Source organism: Gordionus sp. m RMFG-2023, chromosome 1, assembly GCF_954871325.1.
Source record: "Gordionus sp. m RMFG-2023 chromosome 1, tfGorSpeb1-WG-v2, whole genome shotgun sequence".
Classification (NCBI taxonomy): domain Eukaryota; kingdom Metazoa; phylum Nematomorpha; class Gordioida; order Chordodea; family Parachordodidae; genus Gordionus; species Gordionus sp. m RMFG-2023.
The window spans coordinates 91123951-91151930 of NC_088775.1; the positions used below are offsets into that span (position 1 = coordinate 91123951).

The window sequence follows — 27980 nt, forward strand, 5'->3', positions numbered from 1 at the left end:
GGAACGGCCATGGTCTAGCATATTAAAAATATAAAATTATCATCTTTCATCTTTCCATACACAAAATGTGTAAAAATGATAAAATATTTTCAACTTTCACAATATAGGAATTTTCTTAAAAATTCTAAAAGTATGTGAAAAATAATTATATTTTGTTATCTCCTTAAGCGTTTTATATTATTTACATGTTTACGTTTTCATATCTAGATAATTTAAGATATTATGGTTTAAATTAAAAAGATTAGAAGGTTTAATATTTACAAAAGAAAATGTTATGACCATATTCTCTTATTTTATGATAATTTTACAAAATACCTAATTTATCATGGCCATGATAATAATAGTATTATTTTGCTATAAATTATATATTCATATAAATCATGTTAATTTGTATTAGAAAAGATTAAAATAGTTTAAACACTGAATTTATTATCACTATAATCAGTAGGGCTATGCATATTCAAATTACCTGGTTATTAAATTCAAATAAATTATCAAAAATATCGAGGTTCAGTATTGTAGACTATGTTTTGGATAATTTTACAATTTTATCCCTATCTAATCCTGAACAAATTTTTAATCCAACAATCCTAGCCTCCTTATAATGATTTGTTTTATAGGAAGCTTTGATATTTTAAGATGTTTATGTGGGAAAAATTAGTTGCCAATTCCAAGATATACACCTTGGAAATCATTAAAACCCATCAGCCAGTCCTGAAAAATTTTGGGATTGGCTGGTTAAATCATATTTTTCTGTAAAATTTAGATAAATATAAAATTTTAATATATTTGTTTGAATTTTAAATAAATATTTTGTTTTATAGAGATCATTTAAAATAAATTACAATTTGTTGATTTTTTATATTTTAAGAGGTGTCAAAATATAGTACTAAATCAAATCTATATATATTATAGTAATTTCATAAAAATGAACAATTTATTTGTATAATCCTATTAAAAAAATATAGATATCACACACATTTGATTTATAAAACAATTATGGAAAGATAGATAGTGAAGAGAAATATGAGCTTTAATTGACATTGGGGAAAAATTAGTTGTATATGTGTTTATGAAAATGAATACAAAAAAATTAACATCATGCTGTGATAAACTTTTCATGAAATATTAATGTGCACAATTTAAAAAATAAATATAAATGGTCAAGTTGGGCCAAAATTTAATAAGCTGAGCAACTTTTCATAATCTAAACTTGTCATGTTTTGCATATCTTTAATGCCCATCACACCATTTTAATATTGGCACCACATCTGAATATATATGATGATAAAAGCTTGTTCAAAATCTATACTGAAAAGAAATCTATATTATTTAATATATTTTTTTTTCAACTATTAATGTCATTTATTTTAAAATTAAAAATATATATAGAAATAAAATTAATATTAAAATTAACATATCAAATATAAAATAAAACAATATTATATTATATAAAAACGAAGGTGGGACTACAAATTCCCAAAAAACATGAGTAATTATATTTTAAAATAGTGATTTGAAGGTTTTGTTTTAAAAAATAGAATTCTTTTGGTTTTGATGTAAGGGCTCTTGTCTTATCCCCTGTATTTTTTAAGAACTTTAAAGTTCCGCTTGGCACAAATGATCGGTAAAAATATAATTTGTGAATTTGGAATTCACTGTTCTTCTTGGCTATATCAACTGGATTATAATTTAAATTTTTTGGGAAAGAAGATACGCATGTGAAGTCCAAAATTAAGGATTTCCATAAAGACCAAGGCACGGAAGTTAAGCCATCTGGTCTTAAGCCATCATCTAATGATAAATTTATAGGCTCGAGGATGTTTGGTATTCGGGCCCTGGTAAGAGAACGGTTAATAGCTAAATTAATTGCTGCATGTCTTGCATGCCTGCCTTGAATATATATACAATTTAGACCATGTCTCCCTTTGGAGTCAACTAATATTTTACATTTGATGCATGTATGTGGTTGAACAATGTTACATCCTAGTCGATGGCCTATGACAACTCTTAATTGTTCATCTGATAAGAGGTTACCTAGGTTATGACTTGGTAATGCTTCCAACCATTCATAACCACTAGTACAGTCAGCATTCTGTAATAGTTGAATATACTCCAAAGGGGGGTTTGATGAGATTATTTAAAATTTTTTTTAATTAAAGGTTCATAAATAGATTTGTGTATTAAGATTATGGGTAAGACAGCTTCAGGTGGAACTAAAGATACCCAGACTGTCATGACTGAGTTTAAAAGGTTATCTTTAGGAGAGATAAAAGAAGATATGGCATTATTCATCAAACGCGATGCCAAAAATGAGGAAAGAGATATAAGATTTAAAGGATATAAATATAAACCACCCATTTCCGAGGGTAATTGTGAGAAACTCCAATTAAAATCTTCCAATTTAATATTTAAAATATTTTCTAATAAATATCTAAAAAATTCATGAACACTATTAATAATTTCATTATTTAAAAAAAAGGAAGAGGATCTAAAAATATGTAAAATCTTTGGTAAAAATAAATATTTTTTTTAAAAGAAAAAAGCTCTGATGTGAAGGAAATTCGTTTAAAATAGTTTCAAGTCCTAATAAGCCTCCGAAAAATTTTTCCATGAACACCTCTCAGTTGGAAAAACTGCTTAAAGGTGAACCTAGAAGATTAATTTCACTTTTTTTAATGATTTTAAACCCTTGGACTTTGAGAGTATTTGAATTTAAAAGGCATATTTCAGATTTAGCTTTATTTAGAGTAAGGCCTATGTTTAGAGAATTCTTCTCTATATATTCTATCGCTATCATCATCTAGATACCATATGTTTAAAATTAAAAAAGGATTTTAGACAATGAACTAGGTTAAGTATACCTAAACTAAAGATCAGAGGGCCCAAAGGGTCTCCTTGTTGAATACCTTCGTCAGAAGGAATTGTATATTCCCCGAATTTGAGAGGAGTTCTACAGCCATATTCGTGTTTGCATTTTCTAAAGATTCTCTTTGAAATTCAATATATCCAAAAAAAAGCATTGTATAAAAAGTATTTTTTTTTTATTTTCAGATAAGAAAAAATTTGTTTTAAATGAATATGCCACTTATTAAATTAATTAACAAAATTAAACCCTTTTTTTAATTTTAAAAATTGCAGTTTTATAAATCATATAACTACATATTTGTAATCCTATTGATTTAAAAATATGAAATAGTGTTTGCAATGGTCCGGCCCCATCTGGTCCAGTCCTTTTATTCTAAAACTGGACTGATAGACCGTTAAGTCAAGTGAGGCCAGACCATGGAACCGTCTGTTTGGTCCAGTTGGTCCTGTTTCGTCTAAAAAAAATTTTTTTTGTTAAGCCATATTTATTCTGCATGAAATTTATTAAAAATATAAAACATGTTAAATTACCAATATTTTAATTATATCATCAAATCATTTTTATCATATTGATTAAACCAAATACAAGTTTATTGAATATAATTTAAATCAATTTGATTAGCATATTTAATTAAATTTTTGTTTTTGAATGTGATAGATATTTGGTTATAAAATAAAACTGATTTATAAATATAATATTCTAATTATTTTTCTAAAAAAAATCAAAAATAATTCCATTTTTTTACCCATTCAATACCAATACAATATTTCGTTAATCTCTGGATTTTTATAGTTTCCAACCCTAAATCATAACTATAAGCAGGTTTATTATTTGATGAAGTTTTTATTCATTTATTTTAAAATTTTGAGCTCTTAATATGATATATATGCGTAATTTACTTGTGCTTGGAATCGGAAATATCTGGAGACATATTTTACATGTTTTCTCAGAATTATCCTTTCAAAAAATTTATATAATTCTTTAACATATTTTCAAATTTGAATTTGATCGATTTTTTTTATTTGCACTACTAATACTCTTTTCTAAATCAATAGCTATTCCTTGGCTGAGGGTGGTAATTTTCTTTCTTTCTTTCTTTCTTTCTTTCTTTCTTTCTTTCTTTCTTTCTTTCTTTCTTTCTTTCTTTCTTTCTTTCTTTCTTTCTTTCTTTCTTTCTTTCTTTCTTTCTTTCTTTCTTTCTTTCTTTCTTTCTTTCTTTCTTTCTTTCTTTCTTTCTTTCTTTCTTTCTTTCTTTCTTTCTTTCTTTCTTTCTTTCTTTCTTTCTTTCTTTCTTTCTTTCTTTCTTTCTTTCTTTCTTTCTTTCTTTCTTTCTTTCTTTCTTTCTTTCTTTCTTTCTTTCTTTCTTTCTTTCTTTCTTTCTTTCTTTCTTTCTTTCTTTCAATCAATCACGCCTGAAGATTTTGCTCATAGAAGGAACAAAGGTCGAGTCATATATTATAGAAATATCGAGGTTTAGGCATTATCTGGCTAAAGAATTGAGTTCCTTTTAAAAAAACGCCTGTTAAACGAGCCGTTTAACAACACTAAGTGTGGGGGTAGATTTTGGAGGGGAGGGGCTTGTCTGGAACAAAGTTGCTGACAGATAGACATTGACTGTTGGGCCTAACTTAAAAAAATCCCAAATTTTCCCAGACACCTTCCCATGTCGAAAATCTTATAACAAGAATTTAGGGCATTCGCAACTTAATTTTTTTTTAAAAATTCTCATAGATTCTTCTCGAACGCTTTTTTCAATTCATCACCATCACCCAAATCACCCATCTACCATCCTTCGCAAATATTATCCTCCTCTAGGTAGTACCCACATTCGTGTCCTACACATGAAACGCAAGTTGTACCAGGACATGTGGAAGGCATGGCCCCTGTATTACAGGCTCCCCATTAGTATCATAATAGTATACACACTTTATAAGCAGTGCGATAACGCCATCTACAAATATCGAAAGACACGAAAAGAAAAATCTTCCTCCAGGAACGCCACTGGCTTTAGAAACGAGAGCGACGTTGACGAGGATGAGATAAGAACTTTGGAAGACGAAGTTAAGCTAGCTTACCGTTGGCAAGTAATATATAATATAGAATTAGATATATATTTTAATTCAACTGTCACTCTTAAAGTTAACCCGAGTCCTGGAATAACTAAATTACCCCTAAGGAAACAAATTCATTACCTATTATACAAGTGTTATTATTTTATGCCCTACCACTTTTTAAAAACCGGCTCACATCTGTTCGATAATTTCGGGTAACATTTTTCTTTAAAAAATTCTTTTGACTATAATGCAATATTCTAATCTTCGGAATTCGTATATAACTTCAATTTATTGATTTAATGACGCGCACAAGTTGAGCGTTTAAACGCTGCGTCGCTTGCGCAAATAACGCATTTCAGATGGCCGCGTGTAAAATCGGTAAAATTACCGTTTGGCGTTAGCAACCATTTAATAAAACGCAAATAGGTTGGTTTGCTTTATTTGCATTCACTTTATAATATTAATATAAAAATGTAATAATAAATAACTTACTTATAATCCCTAAAAAAAAAAGGGAATATTTAGAAAATTAAAAGAAATAAGAATGCAGACGATAATATTAATTTTCAAACGACAAATTTTATCCTTGAACTTATTTAGAAACTTATTTGAATCGACGATATTAATAAAAGAGGGCAACCTCAAGTTTAAACAAGGTGACGCGTTACGTTTTTTATTTATTTAAAAATTACGGCAAAACGTAAACGCTCAATTTGTGTGCACTATAGGGCTTTCTAGTTATATTTATATTTTTAAGGATGCACCAATATTTTTTTAATCAGATCGGGTCTGGCCGATTTTTCGTCTTTCTTTTAAATATCGGTTTTAGGCCGATACGCTTAAATTTACCGATTAGATCCGATAAAATGGCGTCTTAATTAATAAATCTTTTTTTTAAAATTAATTAATATTTTAAGAAAATATTAATTTTTATATAAATTTGAAGAGCCGTAATATATTTTTTATTAAAAAAAAACTAACAATAAATTAAAAACGTTATAAATTAACATAACTAACTTTTAAAAAGAATATATATAATTTTAAAACCAATGACTAGACGAGATTCTCATTTTTACGAATCTAGGAAAATAATTCATCCGAAATAATAAATCCCCGTTTTTTTAAGATACTAAAAAATATAACAAAATTAATATAAATAACCATGGAATGAAAATCCCTACAATATAATCTCCATGGGAATAAAAATTTTGAGAATAATCATATTTCGGAAGAATTATTATTGGGGATGATTATTTCCGGGAATTATTGGGATATCTGTTTACACGGATAAAAACACTTTTCGCTAACAAAATAGAATTTACAACGATTTTACTATATAAATAAATGATTTATCAATTCTTACATACTTTAATATAACCTAATAAATAATCCTTTTTTAAATGACTTATGTTATGGTATAATTAAAGATAAAAATATATTAAATCATACACGAACAAAATCGGATTAGTTTGGTTATCGGATCGGGTCGGCCTTCGAATAGTCGGTATCGGATACAGCTCAATGGCATATAATCGTGCCTAGACTGACGATGCATTCATTAAAATTGTACGTCATATGAAAACAGCTGGGGACGCCATTTTGATTCCATATATCATTATTAAAAATTTTAAATGAGAGGCCAATTTATCCCTATATCTGACGCAACACTTTATGTAAAGTAATTGCCTGATTCATCGATGATAATAAGCAAGAGCAAGTTATCGATTTATTATAGTGCGCACGAATTGAATATTTTAACGTTGCGTTACAAAACGCAAATAAGGCATTTTAAGTGCATTCGTTTAAATTGGGTAAGTTTGCGTTTTATATTTTAAATTATTGATACGCGTCTTTAAACGCTGCGTTGAATACATTTTGTACGCACTATTAAGTAGTTTTTAACATGAGAATAATGATAATATGGGTTTCCAAAATGGCGGATCCAGCTGATTTGCATTCAACGACGCTTTCAAATGCATTTATGAATGCCTTATCAGTTTAGGTATTATCTATATGTCATTGGATCAGCCTCCAAAAAAGTGGTTTCGGAACACCCTCAATATTTTTTGATAGGATTTTATATGGGATGACTTTATACAGGTAAATGAATATCATGGTTCATAAGTTCTATTTTGTTTCATCCTATTTAGAAACATTAAGGGTTGTCCGATAAAATTTAAACTTGATTAAAATCGCGCAACGATTTTCTTTATTAAACTTGGTGAATATACCTTAAATATAGTAAAATACAAAGACTCTTTGGAATAAACTTGATACTATCTTTGCCTTAACTATCACAATGGAAAAAAAAATATAACATTTTAAAAAATATCTAACAGGGACAAAATTTTTTTACAAATTTTTAAAAATATGGAAAGGGCTTTTCTAGGATAGTGTGAGTCGGAAATCTTGCCGAATATATGCTGCCTTATGTGATACCAGAGACCTGCAGAGGTGCCATTTACACGGCCCGGCCTGGCCTGGATTTTTTTTCATCCCGGTCCTGCTTTTTAAAATTAAATTTCAGGCCGGTACGTGTTCCCGGGCCAAGCTTAGGGCGGGGCCTACCGGTCTCTGTGTGATACCCTTTGCTCATTTCCCTGTATATTTTAATTAAATTTCTAATTTGAAGAAACACAAAAAAATATCTTTGCCAAAAGTTGCTAGGGGTAAATGATAACTTGTAAATTGATTTTTTTTTTGCGGAATTATTGATGCGGTGAATATCTTAGATTTCGCCGGAGAATAAATTCTACGCGAAGGGACAGTTGGTTCATGGAATAAGTATGGTACCATCTTGACTTCTAACACGATTTGATGAGGAAGCAATTTTATCTGTTAAAAAAAAACTTTAAAATTATATTTACTAGGGCGTCGCCTTAGACCGACCTTCTGGAGACCGACCTTCTGGCAGGGGTGAGTGAAGCATGGGAATCACTGGCACTGAATCCGAGATAGCCACTAATCACAAGGCATGAGATATCAATTAAAAAATTTTTTAAAACAATATAGGTATGGGTTAGAGTAGGTAGATTTAAAAAAAATAATTAATGTATCGCCATTATAAATGAGTGTATAATATCAATGGCTCATTTATCGAGCAGGAACAATGATAAATAAAAATTATATGGAAATATTTACTAAAAAATATTATTCAAAATAGTAAGTATATTAGGGGATAAAGACAAAGGGGAACCAATTCTCTCTAGTTATTTTTCATAAGGGAGGATTAAAATAAGAAAAAAAAATAGTATTCCTTGTGGAAAGATATGGAATAAATATTTGAATAATATAAATATCATGCGTGCTATGGTATTGTTATTTTTGTGATAAATGTAAAAATCTTATTTAAATAACAAGAATAGAATACCCCCTATCATAAAAAAATTTAGCAGGAATAAAAAGGAGTTAAGAATAGAGATATATAATTTTAAATTAAATAAAAAAAAATATTGTAATATACATCGGGGTCATTCCATGTCAAATCAATCACTATCGGCCGACCCCTGTCGATTTCGATAAAAAATTGTAGGCTGGTTATATTTCCCATTAGATCATAAACAAAATTTTAGCGCATTAGCAACTATATTAGCGGAGATTAATATTTAAATTTTTAAAATAATGTATACTATATATATATATATTTTTTTTTGTGAGTTATACAAAATAATCGGCAGGAATATTCGAGTATTTTTCGGCCCAACCAAATGACAAGCTTTAATGAAAAAGTAGGATCCTTAAGAATAGATATATAAATTTATTTAAATATTAAGAATAAAGTCTTTGTATACTTTTCTGTGAGTTATACAAAATAATCATCAGGGATAATAGAGCATTATTCGGCCCGATAAAAGGGATAGTATTTAAAAATAAGTAGGATACTTAAGAATAGATATATATAAATTTATTTCCAATTATAAAATAATATCATACTAAGTTGTGTTCCTTTATATATAAACCGGGATTAATCACCTCACAATACACCTAATTGGTTTTAGTTCTCGTCTTATCATTGGTCATAATCTTTAGTTTATGAGAAGAACAAACCCGAGACATAGCCACATATAGATGCCCATGTGAAAAAACAGGATGAGGTAAATAGATGCCAACTTTGTTCAACGTTTGTCCCTGAACTTTACTTATTGCCATGACAAAAGCAGATCTCACGGGAAATTGTAAACTAGAATCAGTTGGAATTAAACTTATTATTAGGAATGAAAATTTTAGTGCTGAGAAAGCTACCAGAAACAAATTCCGCCTAATCTATATTTTGTAGCAAAGAGGTTTTAATCAATTTAGTCCCATTGCTCAAACCAGATGCAGAATTTAAATCACGCATTAAAATTATAGGTACCCAGAACTTTGAGTGAAAGTTTGAGAGGTGATAATCCTGATATACTTAATAAGTTTAAAAATTCAGTGGGATAAAACGTCGCTACTTCCTCGGTTATCGTTTCGTCAGCACTTGTATATATATAATCAAATCCCCAAGAATTTTGTTAATCAATTGAATATTTCTGCAATCGACATTTACGTTTTTAGCAGGATGGCATTTTGAGCAAATGATGCACGGTTAAAGGAGTTATTCTTTTTTTTCTATATCGTAAACAAATAATAAGATCCTTGATATCATTGAAAGGTATAAAACAATCTTCAGGAATTTTTACTTTATCCCTGGAGTAATCAAATGTCTCATAGCCTTTCACCAACTCTTAAAAGATAATTTGAATAAGTCTCATATTAATACCTAACCTTAATGGTAATATATGCCACCATAAATACGCCCTTTTTATGGTTGAGTTAATAATGTCGCATCTTCCATCAGGTTTATAAGATCTCCGCCAAGGATAATAATATTCCCACCAAACGGCTTATTCTATTTCATTATATCCTGGAATGACCTATCCACGACCTCGAATAGACGTATATGCGTCATTAATATTTCGTCCCATATTAAAATTGTCGATTGTCTTATCAATTCAGCTATTTGGTTTGGTAAGGGATATTACACGAGGAACTTTCATGAATATTTAGAGGGATGTTGAAACGTGAATGTGCAGTGCGGCTATTATGAAGAAGGGGTTGAAGCAATGCCAGAAGATGCAACAGCTATTGTAATTTTTGCCTTGAGCTCTTAAGTCATATAATATTGTAATTAATAGAAATGCTTTTCCAGTACCCCCAGGTCCATCTATAAAAAAAAATAAATTATGGGATGGAGAGTAGGGTTAGGACTAAATTTTGGTATAGATAATATTTTGATCACGATTAAATAAATTGTATGCATATCATCAGCATCGTAGGAAGTATCTTCCCGAATAAGGTGGCAATCAACTATAGCAGATGGAGATTGAGAGGATAATAAAGGGATAGACATTCTCAATAAACCCTTAAGAGATTTACCATTTTGGATCAAAATTTGATTGATGTGGCACAGCGCGAGATTTTCGCTGATAGAGCTCTCCGGCTCTGGGATTTTTTCTTAGCAAAATCTTCACAAAGGAAATATTTAAAAGAATGTCATAGAACAACAGGATCTCTAGGCTCACAATATAATAAAAATAACGCGCAATTGATATGGCATATTAAAGGAGAGACCTTCTACCACGTCGAATACATGCATCTTTAAAAATATTACTGACAATTCGATTAAAGGAGCGTAGATCATCAAAACATGTTGGCCAAGCTACATAATTAAGTAAGAGTCTTAAATAAAAAACCTCACCCTCTTTAAGAGAAACTGTGCGTATACCAATAACCTTATCACTACGCCTTTGACGTTTTATCCACTGTTTAGACAGAGAGGTTTCCACACATGATATCTTACAAAATCTGAATAAATATACTGTCTGGCACCTGTATCAAGAGCATTAATTTTAAACCATTCAGTTAATTTTGTACCAGGAATTTTAGTTAAGATATTATTTAAATCAGCATTTGGTTATAAACGGATCAAATTTTGATTAGGTAAATGAAGGTCTAAACGATAGACTGCAGGAGAATGATCCTGCATTTCAAAATCCAGAGTACGCCATAGCGATTCTATAGCGGATATATATCGAGCATCAATGAACTGGGTAGTTTCATCGACATTATTAATGGAAAGAGATGCAGTAGTTCTGTCATGGCCTTTGTAACAATACTTATATAGGTATTTTATGGACTGGACTGAAGAACAAATTTTTACGTTTATATGTGCATTATCTTTTTGTGATAAATGCTTATTATTGGGTATAATCAAACGGTTGTTAAATATAAATCCGTTAAATTTTTATTATAATGTAACGCCGTCATTTTTTCACCATATAAAGGATAACCGTACTTATCAATAGAAAAGGTATCCACGAATGATTTAGGATATTTTTTGAGCATTTTCCATCAATCATGCAGGACTATTAGGAAATGTTATACCACATGGTCCATATGTATTACAATTGCTGATAATCTGGAACAGCATGGGCTCGGTAATTTTGTTAGGAGTCTCAGCCCAAACTACCTCATCATAGCAAAAATTTGATCTTCGATCCAGTCCGTAAAATACCTATATAAGTATTGTTATAAAGGCCATGACAGAGCTACTGCATCTATTTCCATTAATAATGTCGATGAAACTACCCAATTCATTGATGCTCTATATATATCCGCCATAGAATCTCTATGACGTACTCTAGATTATAAAATGCAGGATAATTCTCCTGCAGTCTATCGATTAGACCTTCATATACCCAATTTGATTCTTTTTCAAACAAAAGCTGACTTAAACAATATCTTAACTAAAATTCCTGGTATAAAATTAACGGAATGGTTTAAAATTAATGCTTTTGCTAAGGTGCCAGTCAATATATTTATGCAGATATTGTACGATATTATGTGTGGGAACCTCTCTCTAAACAGTGGATAAAACGTCAAATGGATGGAGATTAGGTTATTGGTCATATACGTACAGTTTCTCCGAAAGTGGGTTAGGTTTTTTATTTAAGTCTCTTGCTTAATTATGTAATGCTTTGAATATATACGCTCCTTTAATGGGATTTTCAGTAATACTTTTAAAGATGCATTTAGTCGACGTAGTATGTTATCTGATGATGTCGAATGGAACCATTGTTTAGAGTAATCTTTAATATGCCATATCAATTGCGCCAGTTATTTTCTGTTATTTTATTACAGTGTGTGCCTAGAGATCCTGTTGTTCTATAGCATTCTTTTAAATATTTCCTTTGTGAAGATGTTGCCAAGAAAAGATGACCACAGCCGGATAGCCTTATCAGCCCAAATCTCACCATTCCTCATCAATCAATGATTCAAAATGGTAAATCTCTTGATTTTTTGGTCATGCCTATCCCTTTTCACTCAATCTCCATCTGCTACATTTGATATTATATGTCACCTTATTTAGGAGGAAACTTCTTACGATACTGATATGCATAAAAAATATTTGGCAAACTACAATTTATTTAATCGTGATCAATATATTATTTATACCAAAATTAAGCCCTTACACTCTACTCCATCCTATAATTTATTCTTTATAGATGGACCTGGGGGTACTGGAAAGGCATTTCTATTAAATACAATATTATATGACTTGAGAGTTCAAGGTAAAATTGCAATAGCTGTTGCATCTTCTGGCATTGCTTCATAATGGCCGCCCTGTACATTCACATTGCAACATCCCTCTAAATATTCATGAAAGTTCCTTATGTAATATCCCTTACCAAAGCAAAATAGCTGTATTGATAAGACAATCGGTAATTATAATATGGGACGAAATATCAATAACGCAGAGACATATATTCGAGGCTATGGTTACGTCATTCGAGGATATAATGAAATTGAATAAACCGTTTGGTGTTAAAATTTTTATTTTTAGCTGATATTTAGAAAATTTTATCTGTTATTAAACGTGCTGGAAGATGCGACATTGTTAATTCAATCTTAAAACTATCGTATTTATAGTCGCATATATTGCTAATAAGGTTAGGTATTAATATGAGACTGTTATAATCTCCCCTCTCAAATAAATCCTTAAATTTTCCTTTAAAAGTTGGTAAAGGCTACGAGACATTTGCTGGCTCCAGGGATAAAATAAAATTCTGAAGATTGTTTTAAAACTTCCAATGATATCGCGGATCTTATTGCTTTTGTTTACGATATAGACAAAGACAATACTTCCTTTAACCTTACATCATTTTCTCAAAATGCTATCCTGACTCTTAAAAACGCAAATGTCCCATTATTAAATTGATTAACAAAATTCCTGGGGATTTGATTTTATATATACAAATGCTGATAAAGCGATACTGATATAACGATAACCCAGAAAGAAGCTACGATTCCACTGAATTTTTTCTTGAAGTATATCAGGATTGCCACTTAACGAACTTTCACTCGGGGTACCTATAATTTTAATGCGTGATTTAAATTCTGCTTCTGGTTAGATCTTGACTAAATTGATTATATCCTCTTTGCGATATATAATTGAGGCGGAATTTGTTTCTGGTAGCTTTCTCAAAACTAAAGTTTTCATTCCTAGAATGAGTTTTATTCCAACTAATTTTGGTTTACCATTTTCTTTTAACCTCCGCCAATTTCCCCTGACACCTGCTTTTGTCATGATAATTAATAAAGTTCAGGGACAAACATTGAACAAAGTTGGCATCTATTTATCTTATCCTGTTTCTTTCACATATTCAGCTATATGGCTATGTCCCGAGTTTAAGATTGTGACCAATGATAAAACAAGAACTGCAACCAGTGGGGTGCATTGTGAGGTTTTATCCGATTAATCCCGGTTTATACAAATAACAATACTTATTATCATATTTGTTTTATAATTTAATAAATTTACATATCTATTTTAAGAAATCCTACTTATTTTAAAGCTGTCCATTTTGTCGGGCCAAACAATATGCCCTTTTATCTGATGAATATTTTATATAACTCAGAAAAATATAGTACATTAATTTTAATATTTAAATTAATTTATATATCTATTCTTAAGGATCTTACTTTTTTTTAATTCTTGCCATTTTGTCAAGCGATGGTCTATTATCCCTGCTGATTATTTTGTATAACTTACAAAAAAATACACATAATATACATTATTTTTATTATTTAAATAATAATTTTATATCTATTCAAAAAAGACTATATTACAATATATTTTTTTATTTAACTAAATTTACATATCTACTCTTAAGGATTATATCTTTTTTAACAATGTTTTATTCCTGCTAATTGTATATACCTCAAAGACGATACGGGATTTTTATTTTTATTATATAAAACTATTCCAAAAAAAACAATACATATTACGATATTTATATTAATTAAATATTGTTCTATATCTATTCAGAAGGATCCTATTTTATAGTATTTTATTTTATCCTACCTTATAAAAATAACTTGAGAATGGGTGCCCTGAACTAGCAATATATATTATTTTGAATAATCCATTTTTAGCATTCTCTCATATCACATTTTTCAAATCATCTGATTTGAGATTTTTAGGCAGAACAAGTTTACTCATCACATTCTTCGTAGACATTCCAACCCAAATGTTTTATAAATTTCGCGTTTTAAGCATAATTAATTATGAATTTCTTATATTTAGAATTGTAAGTTTTGTGTTTATCTTTTTTCATGTAATAACTTGTTTTAGAAAATGACTATAAAATTTTACTAAAATTTATTAATTATTTAAACAGGTATCAATATACAAATTATTGCCTCTTAGGGTAGTTTCACGTTTTTGGGGCTACATAAATAATATAGACTTACCATACTGGTTAAGACAACCATTGCTTCTCACTTATGTCTGGTGCTACAATATTAACCTAAATGAGGCACAAATTGAAGATTTAAATAAATATAAAAACTTGGGACAACTCTTTTGCAGGAAGCTGAAACCAAATGTTAGACCTATAGATGAAGACAGTGATTTAGTAAATTTCAATATATACTATATAATAAACTATAATCTTATAAATAAAATTGTATAAATGATATCTATTTTAGATATCTATATATTTATTTTAAGAATTTAGTTATAATCAACATTCTTTTAATATTTTATAAAATGAAAATACCCAATATGATAACGTATAGCTAAACATAATATAAAAATATTTATCTATAGAATAGAGAAAGGTATGATAATATACCATATTTATATTTAAATTAAATTTTCTTGATCTAAATTTTATTTTTCACAATTTAACATAATTGCTACATTGTTATAATTTTTAGGAATAGCATATTGTATGATTAATTTTTTATTGTACATTTAGATTAACTATATATCTCATATGGTAAAATGACCATTTCATATAATTTCTAATCATTATACCCTAAATAATATAACTGATATTTTTTGATGAGATTTTTATTTTAAAACACAACAAACAATTTTCCTTAAGTATTATTAATTATAAAAAAAATATAAAATTTTACTTACTTTTGATAAAATTTATAATTTTTTTTTTTTATATAATAAAATTAAGATTTAAATTTTTTTTATAAAAAAATTGTTATTTGTTCCAGATTAGTATCTTTAAAAAGTATTAATTCACAAATGATCTAATTCACATTTTTTTTTCATTAATGGATCACCAATTCTTTTATTTTCACAAGTTTTTCCAATATTGATGTATTTTGTTAAAGGGTCTGATTTTGGTCAATTTTTAAAAAATGGCCCAACTAATATTTTAGTCAAAATTATTTTTTGCTCATAGATGGCAGAAATGTTTGGAACCTCTATTGGCCAAATCTTAGAAGTTTACATAATATTATATTGGCCAAAATCTTAATTGGGTCGTTTTTAAAAATTCACTACTTCTCTTCTTTCTATCTTATTTTTTGCACCAATGTCATGCAAAAAAGCGACAAGAAACACTTTTAAAATATTTTACTATTCTCTTTACCAAGGTAATATTTAGTGGATTATAATGAATGATGCTTGGTTGTATTCATTAGGATTTTGAAATGTTTTTTGACAATTGCATACTCTTCCTGACATCCACCCTTTTAGCTGACTTTTCACCCCATCAAGAAGATAATGATCATATTTTTAAACAAAGAGCACAGGGAACTTTTTAAACCTCCATTAGCCACCAGAAGAGGTTGTCACTACTCTACCACATCAAGGCCAAAAATGGGCTTACCCAATTAAACCTGGAAAGCAGCATACAAATAAGATAATGAACGATTAAATTAATCATCTCATAATAGATGGAAAAATGATTACATATAAATGTAACTCATAAAATATTTATTTAAATCCTTTCCATGTTGCAAATAAAATCAATCTGTAATAACAAAATATATCACATTTTTTTAGGCTACAATCTTTTCTTTTTCATAATTAGATTTTTTTATTTTTAAAGATTACTAATAAATTGTTTTTGTCAATTATATATATAATAAAATAAGATATTTTTTATAATATATTAATAAAATCATTAAAAAAACCAACCCAAAAAATAATGTTAATATCGAATCTTCGAGAACATTGGATTGGCCCCATATTTCTTTAAACCGTAAATAACTTAGCTTTTTTCTTTAAATAATGGAATAATATTTTATTAAAACTTACCTACTCACTAATTTCAAAAGAAAAAAAAATTATATTCATAAAAAATTGCTGTAATTGAAAATTTTTATTTTAATGATTTAAGTATTATAGTATAAAATACCCTGTATTTTTTTTAATTATTATTGGTTTCTTAAAATCAAATATATATTTTTTTAACAATAAAAAAAACAAGTGATTTAAAAAAAATAATTTTTTTTAAAATTTTGTTTTCACGAAATTTGCATTAAGATTTTGATAATTTTGGGGTAAAATTTGTCTTCTTCAAAATTTTTTTACTTGCTCCAATGACATATAGTTATACCTAGACCGACGATGCGTTCATAAATAATTTAAAAATTATACATCAATGAGACAGCTGGAGACGCCATTTAGATTACCCATGATTATTAAAAATTTTAAACGAGAGGCCATATTTCTATGTCTGGCGCTAACTTCATTAAAGAATCGCTTGATCATCGAGATGATAAGGAAGCAATTATCAATTTAATTAGTATAGTTTTTAACATGAGAAATAAATGCTATATGGATTACCAAAATGGCGGGTCCAGCTGATTTGCATTCTACGATGCTTTCAAATGCACTAATTATGAACGCATCGTCAGTCTAGGTATTATTATGATTATATGTCATTGGTAACATCATACTTAATTAATAGCAACCTTTTGTATTTGGTAGTTAAGTATCTGCTGTTGAAACGACCCGATTATTTTTTAAGCCAAAATAATATTTACGTAATCGCGAATTTTATAGCTAACGCGTTATGTTCAAGCGGCGCGTCATTTTAACGCGGGATTATTTACAAAATCAAGGACAATATGGAGCTTTATGATGATAACGCTTCGATAAAATTTGGAAAAGAATTGTTGCCATGATGCTATGATAAAAAAAATTATATGCCATACTGCTATAATAATAAAAGCAAAATTACTTTATAAGTTTTTAACGAAAAGCAGAAGATTATTTTTATTAACTTTTTTTTTTAAAAAAAAAGCAGAAGATTATTATTTTTTTAGAAAATGTTTGTTATATAGCAAGAAGATAGATATTATTAAATATTATCTCATTGAAGAATCAGCTTTGAAATAACGAACATAACGCATTTACTATAAATTCAGCGTATGACGCCTCCGAGATTCGGCAAATAGAGGTCCAAACATTTCTGTCATCTATGAGCAAAAAAATATCCAGACCCACGTAATATTATATCGACCGTTAATGGAATAATCGCTCAAAGTTTGACGGATGCTAAAATGGTATCTTTATTCAAACATTACCTTCTTGGTTGGCATTGAAGGAAAAAAAATTTATAACATTAAATCTTCCGATTTTTCGTCTGCTATTAGTATCGTTTGGAAACTTTTTCTTAAAATTTTTGTGATATTTTGAGGGTGAGATTTCAAAAAATTTGCCAACAAGCTTTGTCAATTGCCGTTTTCTCTTCATTAGAATCTCGTCTAGAAATTATATTCAAAGATCATTCTTATAATACCCAGTTCAACATCATTTCTCGAATTCTTCGTGCCAAATAAACTCGACTTGAATTGGAAGCAAATAAACTTTGTCAGGTATTTAATAAACTTATTACAAAAAAATATAGGATTTCTTCTTTATCGCGCTAATTCCAAAACTAGTCGGAGTCTTTATGAACAACCATATCCTTCCATATGGTCCGGCTTTGGGTTATGACAACGTCATTTTTTTTTATCCAACATATCCCTTTGAATTTTATAAGTTCAAGCTAGTGGCACATTTCCAGACGATCTCGCCATATTCCCCTTTATCTTTTCCGACAAAGGAGCTACGCCCATTTTCTTTCTTAGGCTATCCTTGTTCAAACTATCAAGCATGGTGTAGCCTAGAAATCGGGATTAGATAAATATTATTTGAAAAAAATGTATCTTGATACATATACATCTAAAAAAAATGTGTTTATTATAGCAACTGCAATAGAGGGCTTCAATTTGGCGAAATATAGAGTACTAAGTAATATTTATTTGGCCAAAATCTTCATTGATCTTATTTTTTTTTAAAAAAAATATGGAAGTTTTTACCGATACTACTTATAGCAGTTGACCTTTAAACCAGACCCAGGTCCATCTTTTTTAATCGAAAATATATGAATCGAATACAATTCAATGCTCAGGATATTTATCTATAGCCATTTTGTGTGGGGGGGGGCGGCATTGCCCCCGGTAGGCTTCCCGCTTCCCCCCAACGGGCAATACATTCCTGAGTGGAACCCAGATTTCGTTTCGATTGCCGCTAACTGCAATTCTTTCAGCCCAACGTCATATTTTTTCAAAATTTTAAAACCCGACCCGCGATTTGGGCCCACTCTATTTCCGGCGATCTTCATCTTTTAACCGGAATACGCAAATTTGAATTTTGATCGCATCTCTTTTTTTGTTTCGTTCTTTTTTTTTAAAAAAAATATTAAATTATTATAACCTTGAAACGAGAAGGAAAAAAAAATAACTATTTTATATAAATAAAAAATTAACTCCAAAAAAAAAATACACATTAAATTTCGTAACCTTCAAAAATGTAAAGGGAATAAAAAAAAATTAATATTTAGTAGGAAAAAATACTTGATTTTTTGTTGGTGTCAAATAAAACAAAACAAATAGAGCCGATTTACGCCACCGCCACCGCTCACACTAAAATGGTGGGGAAGTAGTTTATTTAGAAGTGAGAAGTCCCGTTGACGTATAATAATACCTAGACCGACGATGCCTTCATGATAACGCTTTTGAAAACGTCGTTGAATGCAAATCAGCTGGACCCGCCATTTTGGTAACACATGTAACAAAAAATAACTACTATTAAATTGATAACTCGCTTCCTTATATTATCTCGATGATCGGCCAATTCCTTCATAAAGTTTGCGTCAGACATAGTAACAAATTGGCCCATCGTTTAAAATTTTTTTAATAATGACATGGGTAACCAGGCGTACCCAGCTGTTTTTCATTGTCGCGCGCTTTTAATGAATGCATCGTCAAGTCTAGCCATCATTATATGTCATTGTCCGAAATACGGAAATACGCCATTTTAATTTCCCGCGTAAGAATCTTTACCTATTTACTCGGGTAAACCCGTAAATTGTGTATCGCCAGCTGATTTGTATCGGATATAAATTTTAAATGAAGGATTCATCAGTCCAGTACAATATTAATCCACCGGATAACACGTGGAGGGGGGGGGGTGCTGAATCGCTAAATTTTTCATCCAAGAAAAGGAAACGCGCGTTTAACTACTAAAGGTTCGGCCCGGTCCCAACTGCCCCGTGTAAATTTTTTACCGGATTTTTTTTGGCTCGGCACTATTTTTAACGGACTTGGCGAGCATAAATATTTTAAACTGGGGCCGGGCAGTTCCGATCAAAAAAAGGAATATCTAGAATGAATATATCAGACCATCGACCATAGACCTGACGATTCATTTATTAAAAGGTGCCCGCAACAACTTTGAAAGTTTAATTGTTGACAGTGCAATTGGACTGTAAATGTAGACGCCATTGATATTTCCTCCTAAATACCCTTCAATGACGGACTTCGATTTATGTACCCCCCCCTCCCCTTTTAATGACAAAATATCAAATTTTTTCTTGTATAAATTATATATTAGATTTCGTCATTTATTTTTTTTTAAAGTATTATTGCTAAAAAAATATATAAAAAAATATAACAATTGGTTTTTTATTACAAAAAAAATATTATTATTTTTCCCATGTAATATTTTTTAGAAGAAATTTTATACACACAAATTTTTTTTTTGTTTTTGTCTCTGCTAGCAATATTTTTTAAAAGACAACGTAGACAGTATACATTTCCACTAATTTTAAATATATATAATCTATTTCCACGAGATATGTATAAATTGGTAATGGCTATATTATGTGGCGACGACTCAATTTTGAATGAGATGCAAAAGCTCAAAATTATTTTTTATACAAGTTTAAAATCACGACATAATGGAATGGATGGCTTAATAATTTAGTCCACGCGCATGTGCCAAAATTTTAAGCCCGGCTCAGCCCCAGAGAGTACATTTTTCGAGCCCCCCAAGGAATACGTAGTTTTATTATTTTTAAATAATTTTTGGACATATCGTAATTTTTTGTATAAATTGTTTCATAGGGAATCGATAAAATGCGGAGCAGTAACTTTACGATTTTACGACTGATTAATATGAAAAACCCGACCCATCTCGGATTACAAATACATTTGATGGATAAATTTTACAATTTTTTTTTTAAAAATTATAAATTCATCGCTTCGAAAACCTTGGCCGCCATTTTATAATTTAACCCCACCTCCCCCCCCCCCCCCCCAGATTTTTAATTTTTTGACAGGGGTACCGTTTTCTATATTTATTCCGGCTTCTATCTGATCCAACAGTTTTTACTATCTGTACACACGTATTAAAATTAATATTTTTCTAACTTTTCCTACTACCCTCTCCGCCCTCTTCTCGTCCACGCAGATCAGTCCCGTCGACGGTAAGGTACTTCATTGCGGCCTGGTGCGGCACGACGACCTTATAGAGCAAGTCAAGGGGGTTAAATATTCGCTCTCCCAATTTTTGGGGCCCGGGTGCGAACGCATACTGGACCTGCACCTCAGGATAAAACGCTTACCGCCTCCTATCCGCAACGCCTCTTCGCCAGACCTGTTGCTCAATACTCCTAAGAGCGATGCCTCCTACGATATAGGTATATTATTTCCTTCCCTTTAGTTTGTATTCTAAAAAAAAACCCGCCAAAATTGATTTTTTTTTTTGAAAATATTATTTGTCCGAAATAGTTTTTGATAAACAGCTCGTTTCGAGCCGATTTATGAAACCGGTCAACTCAATATTTTGGCCAAAAAAATGCCCAAACTTTTGTGCCATTTCTTGTCAAAATCTTCAGGATTGGTTAATATTTTTATTGGGCCAAATATTGAGTTAGCCATTTTTTTAAAATCTGCTCCAAATTGAACCGTTTAACACCGCTAATCCGAAACATTAAAAGTTTGATTGGAGAGAACCTTTAAATCCAATATCACGTGATAAACTTTTTTTTTTTACAATTAAAAAATGTCACCTTTTTAAAATTTTTAGAATTTTTAAAATTTTTTTTCTAAAGTTTTGAAACAAATTTTTCGTTTTCAAAACATCTTCAAATCCCCTTTCCGATAAATAAAAATAAATCTCGAGAAGATGGTTATCTGGATGCCACTTACCACCTGATGTCTGTATTACAGAAACTATTCTTAAAATTATTTATATTTGGGTGGGTTAAATAAAATACATTCGAATTAGGGCCCCAAGAATTTGTATCGACATGGACAATTCTAGGAAGCCCAAGAATTTGTATCGACATGGACAATTCTAGGAAGCCCAAGAATTCGTATCGACATGGACAATTCTAGGCGTTTGTTCGAGTTTGCTTTTCGAAACTCTTTAATAGTTAACGCTTCGAAACACAGCGTTTCAAAACGCAAATAATACATTTTAAAAGACGCGTTCGCTTAAATCGGAGACCATTTTGTTTTTTTTCGTTGTTGTTTTAAATTCGGACGTTTCAAATATTAAAAAAAAAATACGACGCCCGGTACGGATTATTTTTAAAAAATATAATTTATAATAGATAATAATGGCGATTTTAAATTTACGGGCTTGACCCGAGTATTTTTTAGGGTTGGTCCGGGCTGGGTTAATTGAAATAAGGCCCCGCCCGTTTACCCCAGTTTAGGGCTGGGTCTGCCGGTCTCTGATATATTGTATACAAAAAGTAATGTGGCCTGGACTGGGCATTGTGGATCTCTAGTAGTAAGTAGAATGTGTTACCACGACGAGGGGCAATATTGTGTAATATCCAATGACATACATAATGCCTAGACTGACGATTCATTCATTAAAAGGGAACATCGATGCAAATCAACTGGAGACGCCATCTTGGTTACCCGTATCATTATTAACATTTTACAACGAGGAGCCCAATTTATTCCCATATCTGATGCAAACTTTATTAAAGAATTACCGGATCATCGAGATAATAAAGAATCAAGTTATCAATTTAATAGTAGTTTTTAACATGAGAATTATTACTATATGGGTTACCAAAATGTCGGGTCCAGCTGATTTGCTTTTAACGACGCTTAAAAATGCATTTTAATGAATGAATCGTCAGTCTAGGTCTTATATATGTCATTGGTAATATCTCATAAAATATCCTGAAGCTTTTACGGGTCAGGTATTTTTTTTGCAGGCGCTGGATAGCATTTCCGGCCAAATTAGATTTTTCAAATTAAAAAAAACGCGCTTATAATTTGGAAAAAAATAACGGAAATAATTTTGTCCCTCGCGGTATGGTTATTTAACTTTCGAGTTATTTTTAAATTTACATACTAAAATGTGAGAGATTGTTTGAAAATATTGATTAGCCAATCATGTTACATTTAAATAATTATTTGCTACTTAGCTGTTTTACTCATCTATTGTGAGTCAATATATCGGACATGTATAAAACCAGCATGTTAAATCACGTGTCAAGGCGGAACCTACCTTCACTTGTTTTTTTAAAAAAAAAATTACTTTTATGCTATTTTAGACAAGGATACCGATGCCATTTGTGCCTACAACTCACTCACCGTTTCCGACAGCTATAACCCCTTATTGGCTGCCCTAAATATGGATTTCCCCAATTCCAATTCGACGCTCGCGGTCAAACAAGGAAGAGGGAGTTGGGCGTCCATACAGGATTCCGATTTTTACAAGGCTCCCCCAAGCATTTTCAAAGATGACGACGATCATTTTTCCTTCCCTTCCACTCGTTCCATCAGTGCCGAATCTAGGTTTTGCTAAATACTTTTAATTTAAATAACCTATAACACTGGCCAATTACTGAATCGCGTACATTTGTGCGCTGTCCGCATAACGAAACGCTCCTTTATTCACTGATACAAATATAAATATGACGATTAACGAATCTAAGCCCAAATATTTTATTTTGAAAAAATTAATACATTCTTAAATCAATTTATACTTACAAAATGGAATCATGATTTTTTTTTCCTGCGGATTCTAATAAGAAAAAAAAATAGGCACAGGTTCTGCTTCAGGCACCATCGGTATGAATTTAGTTAATGAACAGTTTCTTTCTTTCTTTCTTTTCTTTCTTTCTTTCTTTCTTTCTTTCTTTCTTTCTTTCTTTCTTTCTTTCTTTCTTTCTTTCTTTCTTTCTTTCTTTCTTTCTTTCTTTCTTTCTTTCTTTCTTTCTTTCTTTCTTTCTTTCTTTCTTTCTTTCTTTCTTTCTTTCTTTCTTTCTTTCTTTCTTTCTTTCTTTCTTTCTTTCTTTCTTTCTTTCTTTCTTTCTTTCTTTCCTACTTCCTTCCTTCCTTCCTTCCTTCCTTCCTTCCTTCCTTCCTTCCTTCCTTCCTTCCTTCCTTCCTTCCTTCCTTCCTTCCTTCCTTCCTTCCTTCCTTCCTTCCTTCCTTCCTTCCTTCCTTCCTTCCGAGATTTCGATAATAGATGTTCAAACCTTTGTGCCACCTATGAGTTAAATCTCAAGAACTTGCGTATTTTTTTTTCCGAATAAAATATTGAGTTAGCCGTTTAACAACACTAGCCAAGTAATAATAATTTAAAAACCATTTGTAATGTTGGCGAAGTTTGTCGACAATTATACTCTAATAGAATTATCAACACCATGAAATATCAGAGATTCATCAAATATACATATACTATATGCTTACAATAAAGAATTTACTCGGCCCGGCCCAAAAAACCGGCCCGGCCAAAACCGGCCCGGCCCAAAAACCGGCCCGGCCCAAAAACCGGGCCGGTCATTGCGGATCCCTGATTTTTAATTCTTTATTCGATTTAATAACTTGTCTTATATAAACAAAGTTTGTTTTGTTTTTTTTTAAAAAATCTTGTAAAGTTTTTGTAAATTATTAAAACATTCAAAAATGCTTGATTTAAAATCCCAATAATCTTTATTTTTTTTGTAATCTTGAATAAATCTTGGAAATGATATTTTATATAAATTATCTGCACTTTTGTTAGGGATCGGCGCATCTAAATTTTAGAAAAGGAATTAGAGATCTGCAAAGATAGGCCAGAGTCCGGCCCGGCCCGAACGGGTTTTGAGCCGGGCTAGGGCCTAATTCTATTTAAAATATTCGGGCCAGGTCCGGTCGGATCTTGGAATTTTTTTTTAAATATATCTAAATTTATCAATTTTATATTGAATTTTTTATGTAAAATAAAAATATTTGATTTTATTCATCGAAACTAAACGACATATAACACATGTGTCATTTATTTTGAGTAATTGTAAAGATTAATTTTTATATTTAAATAAATTCTGGCCGGGCTGGGTCGGTAAATTTTTTTCAAAAAAATTTATGTTTTTTAGCTCTCGTGGTAGCATATCTAAATACGATCTCGCCATTCCTCAACAAGAGCTGATTCGCCACTACGACAAAATCTCGAAAAATTCGAGCGCGGAACCGACGACAGATATAACGACCGACATGGAAGATTTGGCGTCTAAGACGGTCGAGCAAATATTGTTGACGACTCAGACCGGCGAAGAGATCGTCAAGAAAACGCGGGACATGCTCTGCCTGTCGCCAGCCAACGAACTCTACTACTGTATAGTTTATCTGGCCCCGGGCGACTACCACGGTTTTCATTCCCCTGTAGATTGGATCGTAATCCATAGGAGGCATTTCCCGGGTTTTTCAATTTTTAAAAATTATTATATTTATTAATTTCTTTTTTGTCATGTGATCGATTGATTTAATTAGAACGAAAGATGGACAAATAAAAAAGAGTTTATTTATTGACTTAGTGGGGGCTAAATCGCTAAACTCCGTCAAACAAATTTATAAAACTCAGCGGTTCATAACCCCGCTTTTTTACAGTTAGTGCGTATTCGCGGTGAAGTATACAAAGCTATTTCTTTTCTATTCCATTCATTTATATATTTGTTAGCGCCAATGTGTTATTTTTTCAACTTCAAATCGATTTATGAGCGACTTTTTTTTTAAAAAAAATATAATGATCTGATTTTACCGGAAATATATGCCGCCAAGTTTGGAATACATACCCTGTGAATTTTAGACTAATTTATCATGAACCTTTAGAACTCTTGATAAATTTATATTTAAATTTCCTATATATTTTTTTATATAACTTATACTCTTCTCTTCTCTTCTCTTCTCTTCTCTTCTCTTCTCTTCTCTTCTCTTCTCTTCTCTTCTCTTCTTCTCTCTCTTCTCTTCTCTTCTCTTCTCTTCTCTTCTCTTCTCTTCTCTTCTCTTCTCTTCTCTTCTCTTCTCTTCTCTTCTCTTCTCTTCTCTTCTCTTCTCTTCTCTTCTCTTCTCTTCTCTTCTCTTCTCTTCTCTTCTCTTCTCTTCTCTTCTCTTCTCTTCTCTTCTCTTCTCTTCTCTTAAGTTGTAAAAAAATGACACATTGCCGGAAAAACACAATAAGTGCTAGTATATATACTTAGACGTGAATTCGCGCTAACTATGAACCCAGTGTAAAGCTGCTTGTACTAGAGTTACGTGGCACCATACCGGTGGCAACATAATCTGTAGAGATCTTAACTTCCTTCCCCCCATTTTTTTATGTCAAATTTAATTTCAACAATTAAAATTACAAATTTTTTAAATATAAAATCAGAATGGAAAAAAAGTATATCAAAAAAAAATTTGATTTATTTTTATGAATAAAAATCACGAATGATTTTATTTACAAACAAAAAAATCGAAATAAATCAAAGTAGAATTTTGATATTTAAGATTTCTTCCCTTTTTTTTTAAAATAAATTTAAATAAATTTGGACCATAAATAGTCCTATTATAGATCTAAAAAAGAATGATTTGCAGTCTCTAGTTAAAAAACCTCATAAATATAGTAGATATAAGAGGACCCGTGTCTCTAAGTAAAAACTCATAAATGGTTAGACAGATAGAATCTTTTCAAAAAGAAGATACGAGAAGGCCTGCGTCTTAGTTAAAACTTCAAAAGAGCAGATATAAAGAGGGCCCCCGCATTTAATTTTCTTTTTATTTCCCCTTTATTTTATATAATGTAATTTTATGACTCAAAATTAAATGCAGGAGAATTGTTCAGCGTATGCCCTAGCATAGTTAGATGGATCCAGGGACTCTTCAATTTCAACGAGAGGGTAGTTTTCACTGGAACATGGAAGTACGGATTTTTCTCTATGGCGGCCGTTGGAGCTACCAACGTCGGTTCCATCAAAATCGGTATCGATAAGGTAACGCTATGCCAACCAAAATTCTCTTATTAAAAAAAAAGAATTAGGTGGACCATTCAATTTCATCCATCATGTATATAGTTGGGTTAATCATGGTACTCCATTTTTATCCGATTCCAAAAAAAATTAGCGTAATCGCATTTTTAACCACGCCTTACCCTCCGGAGTTTCCATCGCAAAAAAATAGCCCACTCCCCTTGAGGCTTAAGAGATTTTGGGGAGCAAGCCTCCCCCCCCCCCTTATCCGTACTTTATATCATATCGGTACATACCTTATTGGTATCGGTATCAGCTGATAGTTTATTGGTACGGGTGGTAACAGTAATGGCTCGATACATTGATATCCAATCCGTTTTGTTTAACTCGACTTTTAATTTTTTTTAATGGTAAAGGATCTCAAGACCAATCTAAAGCGTTGGAAGCCGGGTACCTTTTTCGACAAAATTTTCGAGAAAGAAATAATGCCCCAAAAAGAAAACGTCGACATTTCGACCGACAAGAGTGACAGTCCCGATTTGATCCAAAATTCTGCATCAACGAACAAGGCAAATAATGCTTCTGCTCGAAATGGCGAAAATTACGACGCCAAGTCGCTCATTTATCCCGACGCCGATTCCAGTACCGAAAATTTTTTCGTCCAACGGAAGTTGCTCTCCCAAAATTCTTCCGGCATCTCATCCGAAGATTCTTCCATCAACGCTAGCGAGGACGACAACGGGGGAGGTATCTTCATCAAGAGGGGCCAATATTTTGGCGAGTTCAACCTTGGTTCCACCATCGTGCTGATATTCGAAGCTCCGGCCCATTTTAAGTTTAACCTAGATTTCGATCAAACCTTGAAGATGGGTCAATCTTTGGGAGGTCCAGTCAGACTCTCATGAAGATTTTAAATCATGTTCTTTCTTTCTTTTTTGTGCGGACCTGTGTGGCCTCCCAATGCAATATATTTTCTTTTTTAGAGAACCTCGAATTTCCGTAACCCAACTCGGGTTATTTTTGAATCAGCTGAGAACAATCCCATTTTGTCGATTATCACGTGACTTCTAATATCTACGAATACACTTTTTAACCGCCTTATCAAAAATTTACCCCGCGAAAATATTAATAAACATTTATTTTTTTAAAATAAAAAAAATTATATTAGAATAAAATTCTCTCATCATTCACTACTTTTCTTCCTGTGAA

The 27980-nt window shown here is 31.0% G+C and overlaps 1 protein-coding gene across 2 annotated transcripts; it reads left to right on the forward strand.

The window, feature by feature from the left end:
- Positions 1–27980, forward strand: LOC135930968 (uncharacterized). 2 transcript variants are annotated; one of them, XM_065467772.1, is made up of 8 exons: positions 1–130; positions 4601–4953; positions 14631–14867; positions 21002–21230; positions 23112–23355; positions 24921–25243; positions 26635–26795; positions 27188–27980. In XM_065467772.1, the coding sequence occupies exons 1-8, from the start codon at positions 76–78 to the stop codon at positions 27674–27676; spliced, it is 2091 nt and encodes a 696-aa protein (XP_065323844.1). In that variant the 5' UTR covers positions 1–75; the 3' UTR covers positions 27677–27980. The 2 variants fall into 2 exon arrangements, with proteins under 2 accessions (XP_065323844.1, XP_065323845.1); XM_065467773.1 differs by lacking the exon at positions 14631–14867.